Source organism: Acinonyx jubatus, chromosome B4 (genome assembly GCF_027475565.1).
Source record: "Acinonyx jubatus isolate Ajub_Pintada_27869175 chromosome B4, VMU_Ajub_asm_v1.0, whole genome shotgun sequence".
NCBI classification, from domain to species: Eukaryota; Metazoa; Chordata; class Mammalia; order Carnivora; family Felidae; genus Acinonyx; species Acinonyx jubatus.
Window position 1 is genome coordinate 16,453,776 of NC_069387.1, and position 11,021 is coordinate 16,464,796.

The following is an 11,021-nucleotide window of genomic DNA, read 5'->3' on the forward strand; positions in this document are numbered from 1 at the left end:
TCTATTACTGTATCTTGCAACTTTGCTATAAGCACTTATTGGTTCTAGGAGTCTTTTTGATGATTCTTTTGGATTTTATACATAAATGATCTTTTTCTATATTCCTTTATATTCCTTTTCTCCTCTTATTGAATTCAGTAAGACTTTCAACTTGATGTTGAAAAAGCATCAGTGGGATGGGACATCCTTGCCTTGTGCCTGATCTTAGCAATAAGTCTAGTTTCTCACCAAGCATGATGTTACCTGTAGGGTTTTGTTTTGTTTTTTAATTACAGATGTTCATGATGAATTTGAGGAAGTTTCTTTATAATCCTAGTTTGCTGTGAATTTTTATCATAAACAAGTGTGGAATTTTTCCAGTGCTTTTTGTGCATCTACTAATATCTTTTGACTGTCGATGTTGTCATATAGACTGTATTAATTGTTGAATGTTGGACCAGTCTTATGTATTTAGATAAATCCCATGTGGTTGTGGTGTGTAGTTCTCTTACATATTGTTGGATTCAATTTGCTAATATTTTGTTGACAAGTTTTCATATCTGTTCATAAGAGATATTGCTCTATAGTTTTCTTGCAATGTCTTTAGTTTTGGTATTAAGATATTGCTGGCCTTTTAGAATGAGTTAGGAAGTATTCCCTCTGCCCCTGTCTTCTGGAAAAGATTGTAGAGAATCGGTATAATTTCTTCCTTAAACGTTTGGTTGAATTCACTGGTGAACTCATCTGGGCATCGTACTTTTGTTTTGGAAGGTTATTGATTATTGATTCAATATTAAAAATAGATATAGGCCTATTCGGATTGTATATTTTTTCTTGTATGAGTTTTAGCAGTTGTCTGTTAAAAGAATTTTTGTGTTTCATCTAGATTATCGAATTTGTGGGTATAGAGTTGTTCATAACATCCATTTATTATGCTTTTATTGTCCTTGGTATTTGCAGTGATACCCCTTTCATTTCTGATATCAGTAATTTATGTTTTCTGTTTCTCTTAACCGGGTAGAGGCTTATAGATTTTATTGATGTTTTCATAGAATCAACTTTTGCTGCATCTGTCCATTTCTGATAGAAGCATGTTAAGGTCTCCAACAATAATAGTGGATCAGTCTCTTTCTCTTTGCTGTTCTATCAATTTTTGTCTCACATCTTTTTTTAATGTTTATTTATTTTTGAGAGAGACAGAGACAGAATGCAAGTGGGTTAGGGGCAGAGAGAGAGGGAGACCCAGAATCCGAAGCAGGCTCCAGGCTCTGAGTTGTCAGCACAGAGCCTGATGCAGGGCTCGAACTCACGAGCTGTGAGATCATGACCTGGGCTGGAGTTGGATGCTCAACCGACTAAGCCACCCAGACGCCCCTCACATTTTTTAACTCTCTGTTGTTAGGTACACACATATTAGGAATTGTTATGTCTTTTTGGAGTATTGAGTCTTTTGTTTTTATTTAATGCCCATCTTTATCCTTGATCGCATTTCTTGCTCTGAAGTCTGCTCTGTTTGAAATTAACATAGGTGTTCTTGCTTTCTTTTACTCAGTGTTAGCATGATATATCTTCATCCATGCCTTTACTTCTAATTGATATGTGCCTTTATATTTAAAATGGACTTCTTGTAGAAAGCATATAGTTGGGTCTCATGTTTTGATCCGTTCTGAAAATCCCTCTTTTTTTTTTTTTTTGGTGTATTTAGTCTATTGACATTTAGAGTGAATATTGATATAGTTGGATTAAAATCTACTATATTTGTTACTGTTTTCTAATTGTTGCCTTTTGTTCTTTATGGCTACCTTTTTTTGCCTTCCACACCTTTTCCGTCTTGTGATTTTAATTGAGCATTTTATATAATTCCACTTGACTCATTTGTTAGCACATGAATTATACTTCTTTTTTGAGTATTTTAAGTGGTTACTCTAGAGTTTTCAGTATACATTTACAAGTTATCCAACTCCTCTTTCAAATAACACTGCTCCATGGATAATAAAAGTACCTTGTAATAAGAAAATATTCCTAATCCATCCTCCCCATCCGTTGCATCATTTCTGTCAATTATTTCAATATTACATAAGCATACATACATAGGCACACACAAGCATACGGAATGGAATACATTGTTGCTATTATTATTTTGAAGAAACCATTATCTGTTGGATCAATTAGAACTTTAAAACCTAAAAGTTTTCATTTTGCTTTCACTTATTCACTTTCTGATACTCTTCCTTTCTTGTGTAGATCCCTGTTTCTGACCTTTGTCATTTTCCCATCTCCAAAGAACTTTAATTAACATTTTTTACTGGCAACAAATTTACTCAAGTTTTGTTTGTCTGATAAAGTCTTATTTTCCTTTCTCTCTTTTTGTTTTCAAGTTTATTTATTTTGAGAGAGAGAGCATGAGTGGGGTGGGGGTAGAGAGAGAGGGAGAGAAAATTCCAAGCAGGCTCCATACTGTCAGCACAGGGCCCAACGCGGGGCTAAAACTCACGAATTGTATAATCATGACCTGAGCCGAGATGAGGAGTTGGATATTTAACTGACTGAGCCACCCAGGCACTATTCCTTTCACTCTTGGAAAAGTTTGAAGGTGCAGAATTCTAACTTGGTGATTTTCTCTCTCAACACTTTAAACATTTTCTCTCATTCTTTTTTTTTTCTTGCATAGTTTCAGAGGAGAATTCAGATATAATTCTGTCCTTGCTCCTCTGTATATAAATTTTTTGTTTGGGTTTTGGTTTTGGTTTGGGTTGGTTGTTTGTTTTTGTTTTTGTTTTTTACTCTGCCATCTTTTAAGGTTTTTTTTCTTACCTTTGTTTTTCTAAAGTCTGAAAATGATATGCCTACGTGAAGGGTGTTTTGTTTTTGTTTGCTTGTTGTTGGTTGGTTGGTTTTGTTTTGTTTTGTTGGCACATCTCTGCTTGCTATTCTCTGAGCTTCTTTGGAGCTGGGATTTGGTACCTGATATTTTTTGGGGGGAAATTCACAGCCATTATTGCTTCCAATATTGCTTCATTTTCTCTCTGTCTCTTTTTTTTTTTTCTGATATTACCAATACACCTATATTACACGTTTTCTCTCATGGTTTCAATATTATGTTTTGGGCTTTGGGGGTCTTTTTTCTCTCTGCTTTTCAATTTTGGAAGTTTCTATTGTCATAGCTTCAAACTCAGAGTTTTTCCTCAGCTATGTCCCGTACACTAATGAGCCCATCATAGTTCTTTTCTCTTGCATTGTTTTTCATCTCTAACTTTTCTTTTTGATTCTTTTTTTAGAAGAATCTCTCTGCTTATATTATCTATCTTTTATCATTTCCGTTGTCTACTTTTCCCATTAAAGCCCTTACCGTATGAGTCACAATTTGTTTGTTTTTTTAATTCCTGGCCTGATTATGCCAACTTTCCTGCTGTATCTGACTCTGGTTCCGAAGGTTGTTCAGTCTCTTTAAACTGTGTTTTTTGCCTTCTAGTAATTCATGTTATTTCGGTTGAAAGCACGACCTGTTGTACTGGGTAAAAGGAATTGTGTGGTCAAGAGTCCTGTAGTAATATCGTGGTAAGGCATGGAGAGAAGGGGAGCCTTCCATAGTTCTTTGATTAGGTCTTGGTCTTGTGGGGAGCCTGTGCTTCCAGACTGTGAACTTCTTGCCTCCTCCCCCTTTAGGTGGAAGAAAATGGCTAGAGTGGGGTAAAGTTGAGGACTTCCCTTCCCTAGGTGGGATAAGCTCTGATAAAACTCAAGCAGGTTAGACTTTGATAAAATAGTTTCTCATAAGGGAAATCCTTGTTAAGATCAGAATCTCTAAAGGATTTCAAAATGGCTTCTTTATCTTCCTCCTGATAAAAGCACAGGGGGATTCCCCCCCCCCCCAATATTCACTGTGAGAATTTGGTAGAGCTCCTGGCAGTAAAATCAACAAAAGTGTGGGGGACCCTCTGAGACTTAGGGTCCCCCTAAATTTTTTAATTCTTAGGCTTGTCTACACTAAGCCTGTAATAATTTGTCAGTTACAGGTTTGTGTGTTTCTTTTTCCCTACCTTGGCTTATTGGGTCCCACAAAAGTTTCTTCTTCCTGTAGGTTTCTGCTCAGGTAAGTTGTGATTCTGTATATTCACTTGACTTTCTTTCCAACGTTTGGGTCAGTCATTGGACCTGACTTTTCTGTCATATCTGAGAAGAGTTGTTGATTTTCAGTTTGTTCATTTTTTTACCAAAAAAAAAAAAAAGCCAAATCATGACTTTCACTAACAAACTTCCATCTTGTTCTCAGATGTGGGTCTTCTGCAAAGACACAATTAAGTTCTTTAAAAATGTGATGAGGGCTCCTGGGTGGCTCAGTTGGTTAAGTGTCTGACTCTTGATTTCAACTCAGGTCATGATCTCACAGTTCCTGGGATCCAGCCCCATGTTGGGTTCTGTGCAGACAGCGTAGAGCCTGCTTGAGATTCTCTCTCTCTCCCTCTCTCTCTGCCCCTCCCCCATTCACACTCACTTGCTGTCTCTCTGTGTCAAAATAAATAAGCTTAAAAAAATAAAAATAATAAAAATGTGACAATTAGAACAACCTATGGAATGTGTGCCCCTAGTGAGAGTAAGTATTATTAGGACAGCCTACAAAATACATTTCTGAGGTTTTCTCTCTCATCATATTTCTTAGGAACGAGAACAGCTCCTTTTAGCAAATGCAAATGCATACCTAACTCCATGTACATAATGAATGGGTTTTAGGGTCTTTCTGAAAAGAAGATGGTGTAAGTCAGTTATCAAGAGAGCCTCACGAATGGAGAAGCAAATTATTTCTCTTGAAAGTTAATAATGTCAAAAACTACGTATTCCTGAGAAAGGAAGAACATTTAAATTACAATTTTACCTTCATAAAAAACATCACCAAATATCTTCAATTAAGTGAATGTTGAGGGGCGCCTGGGTGGCTCAGTCAGGTAAGCATCTGACTTTTGATTTCAGCTCAGGTCATGATCTCATGGTTTGTGGGTTTGAGCCCCCCCGTCGGGCTCTGTGCTGACAGCTCAGAGCCTGGATGGAGCCTGCTTTGGATTCTGTGTCTCCCTCTCTCTGCCCCTTCCCCGCTCACGCTCTGCCTCTTTCTCTCTCAAAAATGAATAAACATTAAAAAAAATTTTTTTTAATAAGTGAATGTTGAATATTTATATTTAAATTATGAATTTTTAATAATGAAAGGACTTTGATTTTTCGGTGTTTTGTAGAAGCATTGGATGCTGAACTTTCTTTTTCAGTACACACATTTAGGATCTATACTGAAAGTAAATGTTGAAATATGTAGCAATAGAGCTTTAATACCCACAAGAAACCAGTTTCAAAATACAGATAGAAGTAGACAGAGAAGGCTTTGCACAGCAAGATTCTGCAGCTTAGATGTGTAAGGAGAGACAAAAAATCTTAGTTCTAGAGAATGTTTTATAGATCATCCTCCTTTGCGATGAGTCCTCCCTAGTATATAAGTATTACAAGGCACATGCCATTAGAATTTATCCACTTTCTTTCCTCATGTGTTCTAACATTCTCTGTGAGCATTCCCTTTAACAAGTTAAGACTATGAATACAGTTATGGAGACTGACTCAAGTATCAATCATGTGCTTCATATCACTTTCTAAATGTCCAGAAATTCTAATCAGAGGTTTGGTCACCATACCTACATCTCAGTTAGTTAATAGAAATATAGGGACCATTATCTCCAGATAGGTCAGTCACCATGTAGACTTGGTCCATCTAGGGAATTGGTCTCCAGTGTCTGATTCAAATTTGAAAAAAAAAAAAAGCATGTTAAAAGGCTTTTAGGTAAAGATTTTCTTTTTCTGTTTTGCCAGAACATTACAATTCCTTGGCTGTCATATTTTGGCATCCACTGATTTGAGTTGGGGAATTTGCTAAACATGGAGGTAAAAAAGAAAGTTGCTTTCTACTTCAAGATTTCCAAATTTCTGGCAGCAATCTAAAAAACATATCTCTTAGCTCTATCTCCGGGCAAAAGTGTTTTGCTAACATTTCTCTTTTTTCCTGACCTTTTACTTCATCGTTAACATACTCTATCCATCATTTCACCCCCTCTAGTCTTAGGATATAATCAGGATCTGTAAAATTATTCAATAAGGGAATCTAATTGCCCTAGAGGAAAAAGGGACTTTTCTCTCTTGGAATCCAGGGGAAAATGGGCAGCACTAAAACTCATGTCAGGAATTTTTTAAAAAGAAAAAACAAAATATATACTCTTAAAAATGAATGCGTATATATCTTTATGTCCCTTCAAAATTTACTGACTGAAATGATAACAAAAATATGGGTAAGTTCAAAGAAAGTGAAATGTTGTAATCAGACACGGTTGGGATTTGGCATTTTACATTTGTGTCTTTTGGAAAGACTTTTTGTGAGACTCTCTGGTATTTTGGTGCATATCCAAGAGATATTACAATTTATATATTCATCCATAATCATCCAAAAAAGAGCCAAGTATTTTCTCAAAAGCAAGCTTAGCTCGATTTTCTTACCAAAATCCACTTACATGCGAACGTGCAAAGTTCAGATAGAGCATCCAAATCAAGATGATCCATATCAAGATGAGAATCTCCTTAAACTTTTTTTAAATGTCGATTTTCATTGTTTGTCCATTTGTATAGGCTTATAAGGTTAGTCTTTTTTTTTTAATGTTTATTTTTGAGAGAGAGAGAGAGACAGACAGACAGAGCTAGAGCAAGAGAAGGGTGGAGAGAGGGAGACACAAATTCTGAAGTAGGCCCCAGGCTCTGAGTTGTCAACACAGATCTTGACGTAGGGCTGGAACTCGTGAACTGTGAGATCATGACCTGAGCCGAAGTCAGACACTTAACTGACTGAGCCATCCAGGCGCCCCGACTCTATGATATCTTGCCATCCATTTGGGTGTGCCTTCTAGCAGCTCATCGTTCCCTTGAAGTCTTTCAGGATGCTCTGGCTACAGGTCTCATGCAGCACTTACTTTCATTTACATCCATTTTATCATGCCCTTTCTTATATCCTGCACCCCATTTACTCCTCATAATCCTGCAAGAGCTAAATTATTAACTCCTTTTGGTTCTGAGGAAACCATGGCTCAAGGAGGATAATGACTTACTCAAAGTCACATGAATGTGATGTCAGAACTAGGACAAGAAGCCCGCTCATCTCATTACTGTAGTAGACAGAGGATTGTACACTCCAACAACTCCATCCTTGGCCCTCCGTCTTGTTCGTGTTTGCCCCGTGTACTCTCTTGGGGCTATGTGTTCCAGGCCCCTTGGAGATCAATACACATGCCTTAGAAATGTCCACCAAGGTCGGGATGGCGGGAAGCTTGCTTTGGCTTCCCATGAATCGGTTAGAGATAACAAGCTCACTCCCCTTTCTGAACGCACAGGGGAATATTCTTTGGGAACATTCTATGGATTTTCAAAATGTCATCTTAAGTTGCAAAACTTCCCAGAAGACATTGAGTTCATGTGAACGGTGGCTCCTGGAGCTGTAAAATCCTCATGATGTTTTCTTGTGGACAATGCCATGTGCATACTCAGAATAAAGGATTCTTGGTTTTCTTCCTGGGAATGGGGCCACTGACAGAGTCTGGAAGCTCTTATAAACACATTTATTCAATTCTATCGTGTGTCACACACTACAAGCAAACAGCAGGTCTACAAACAGGCTAGTGAGGAAAACAATAGATCAAACAATTGTTTTTAAAAATTGTGGCATTTCTTTGGATTGAGTCATGACAGAAACTGATTGAGATTTTGCGGGAAGTCCCAGGACCCTCATTTAATTTCTGTGTTTTTGCATCTACAAGTTTTTGGCTATTAAATCTACCTAATCAAGACCTACTTCTTTCCAACGAAAGATCCTGACTAGAAGTTTGAGGCAAAGATGAAAATTAGAAAATGAGCTTTCTCAATTGTAGGTTAAGACACTGGTGGTTTGAAAATAAATCTCAAGTTCTATCTATTGAACCAGAACCGTTTTCGTCACCGTGCTTTCTGTCTTGCCTGAAGTAGTTTTCTCAACAAGTCATTGAAAACAGCATGATTGTTCAGCAAATCATTCACATCTTATGAGCATTTACCAAGAAAATCTTTTTAGAAATTACTTCTACTTCATCAGAGATGAACAATCAGGTAGTGCTGGACACAGTGGACATAAGATGAGCTGTAAATTCATCCGCATCTTGTAAATGAACATTAATTACCTTGCTTGAGAAACAGGGAGGAGAGGGAACTACACAATATCTCAATACCTTAGTGTATTTGGAAATAAGGCTGGTCAGAGCTTCAGCCTTTATGTTACCAGAGATGGCATAATTAATTTTGTCACCAAGATGGTCTGATACATAAATTATTGAGACGGAAGGGAACTGGTGGCCCATGTTGTCTGGCCTTGGAGTCACCTCTTGGAAATTGCTTAAAAACTATTGAGAATCAGATGTATGGGGTGACTCTGATGCATGTATCTTGTTAATCCCTCCAGATTACCATAAATTGTTGGCTCTTTGGGAATATTCTATGGATTTTCAAATTTCATTTTGAGTTTATAATAGATAATGAACCAAATAGTATTACTCTCAAGTAGTATCATTAACCTGATGTTTAACCATGGCGGAGATAAACCAATAGGACACATGATTTCTTTAAGGTCATCCACCCAGGACAGCATTTCTGGATCCTACTTTGCCTTCTAGTCCACTGCTCTATGTTAGGGTATAAGATAGCAGGACACAATAATCCTAATCTTCATTCTGTCCATTTATCTAATTTTAAAAGGGAGAAATATCCATCTCAAGCATACCCAAATAGAACATTCCAGATGCTCTTGTACAGGCCTGAAAAAAAACATGTCAAGGTAAAAAAAAAAAAAAAAGTATATCAACCTGTTTTCTCTTGCTGTAAATCTAAAACCCTTGCACATTTTATATGTTTTATCTTTTTCTTGCTGTAAATAACCCAGTTTTCAACCAGATGTGATTTTTACTCCTCAGGGAAATTTGACAACATCTGGAGACATTGTTGGTTGTCCCAACTGGGGTCAGAGGTACAGCTGACATATGTCAGGCAGAAGTCAGGGATGCTGCTAAGCGTCCTACAACCCCCGTAACAAAGAATTATCCAACCCAAAATGTCAACAATGGCATGGGTGAGTTAAGTCTCCCCTCCAGGCTGACCTAACCCTGTTTTCTAATAGAAAGGACTATGTCATACGAGAGATCTCCACTCACCTTCCCGGGGTGAGGGATTTGAAAGAATGTGAGACAAAAACACATCACAGGGAGGATTGATACGGCACAGGGAATATAGTCCATGGTGTAAGAGTGTTGTAAGGTGACAGATGACAGCTTCACTTGTGGCCAGCATAGCATACGGTGTAGAGGTGGTAAGTCATTAGGTGGTACACTCAAAACTAATGTAACATTGTGTGTCGACTGTACTTCAATTAAAAAAAAAAAGAAACCAGAAGAGACCCTTCAAAACTGAGAACAAACTGAGGGTTGATGGGGGGTGGGAGGGAGGGGAGGGGGGGTGAGGGGCACTGAGGAGGGCACCTGTTGGGATGAGCACTGGGTGTTGTATGGAAACCAATTCGACAATAAGTTTCATATTAAAAAAAATAATAAAGGCCAAGTGAAAAAAAAAAAAAAGAAAGAAAAAATACTACCTTGAGGTGCTGTTCCTAGATGCTCACAGGAACATTTTGCTCTCAATGGTGTTAAAGCCATTTCATAAACAAAATCCTTGTCACTTGCCTCTAGGAGAGTAAAGTGTAGCTTTAGGGCGTGATTCCTTTATTGTTCTGAAGGTCAGAAAGACCTTGAAGATCTCTTTGAAAGGAAACAAATATGTGCTTTGTAACAACCAGTAAGTTTAATGGCTCCATAAACCTAACAGAACAGTCAAAAGTAATACTTTTCATCTATTATCTACTTCACAGTAAACAAAAATAGGAAGGATTGCGCTTGGTTTCAGTTGATAACTCTGTCATTTTAAGACTTCTGGCAACACTAGGATTCTTCTAACCGCAATCAAATGACTTAATTTATCTTACATTTTCAAATTTTGGTTGGGAGTAGGTATTAAGCATTTTGTAACTGCTTTGGGAATTTGAAAGGTTATTAGGTTCTGAATAACAGTCTCATGTTTTCCCACCAAACTTTTCCCAGCAGTGAATATATCTGGATCTTATTCTGGTTTTTTATTCTTTTTTTAGCTTCCTGAAATGACTCATGTTCAAACACGGCGACCCTGGTTGATGTTTCTCCTGCAGAACTTTGGATTGACCCTAGGTTGGCTTTCTCTCTTACTGTTGGCTATATATGAACAAAATATTAAAATATAAGTTAAGAGTCTCACACTTCTTCAAAAAACGAATTTATATGGCCTCCTTTTGTTTCTTTTGTCGTACTCTATACAGTGATTGTAAATTAATTATTGTTATCTTAGACGAAGTATGTGTCTTTTAGGTCATTAAGTTATTAATTTTATAAGGCACTTTTGTTTTAGGATACAAAGATCACGTTGCCCTCAATTGAAATTCTGGTTTTAGTCCCCAGCACCATGATGGAACTCGTATCTTTTTTAGTAATTAGGAAATTCTAAATTAATTCTGGGAAACTTTCAAACAATATTGTTTTGCTAATAAAGAACGTTTGTTTGTAGTATTTGAAGTGGACAGAGGCCTGTTGGGATAAATTGGCTGCAGCTTCTGGGATGTCAATAATATTTTTCTGCTTGTAAGATGACAAACCCCAAGGAAACTAAATGACAGACAAATGTAATAAAGCCTAGTGTTAATGTGGTGATTTGTATTACCTTCTGTTTCTGAGTGTCAGATTCTGAACCAACTCTTGCAAAACCAATATCCTACAGTTCTAGAAGCCTTGCCCACTGGCTCATAAGTGATGTTACATCAGCAAACTCAGGAAGCCTAGAGGATAATACATGAACATTCTATCTAATCACTAAATGAAACCTGTTTTAGGTAAGGAGAGCTGGAAACAAAAAGGGAAGTT

The 11,021-nt window shown here is 37.3% G+C and overlaps 1 protein-coding gene across 2 annotated transcripts in view; it reads left to right on the top strand.

The window, feature by feature from the left end:
• SLC39A12 (solute carrier family 39 member 12) overlaps window positions 1–10,808 on the top strand; it is an 85,687-nt gene extending 74,879 nt beyond the window's left edge. For both annotated transcript variants that reach the window (XM_015077847.3, XM_015077848.3), the window contains one exon: window positions 10,220–10,808. In XM_015077847.3, the coding sequence (XP_014933333.1) occupies window positions 10,220–10,348 (129 nt within the window). In that variant the 3' untranslated portion in view covers window positions 10,349–10,808. The remainder of the gene's footprint in view (window positions 1–10,219) is intronic.
• Window positions 10,809–11,021: the final 213 nt, after the last annotated feature.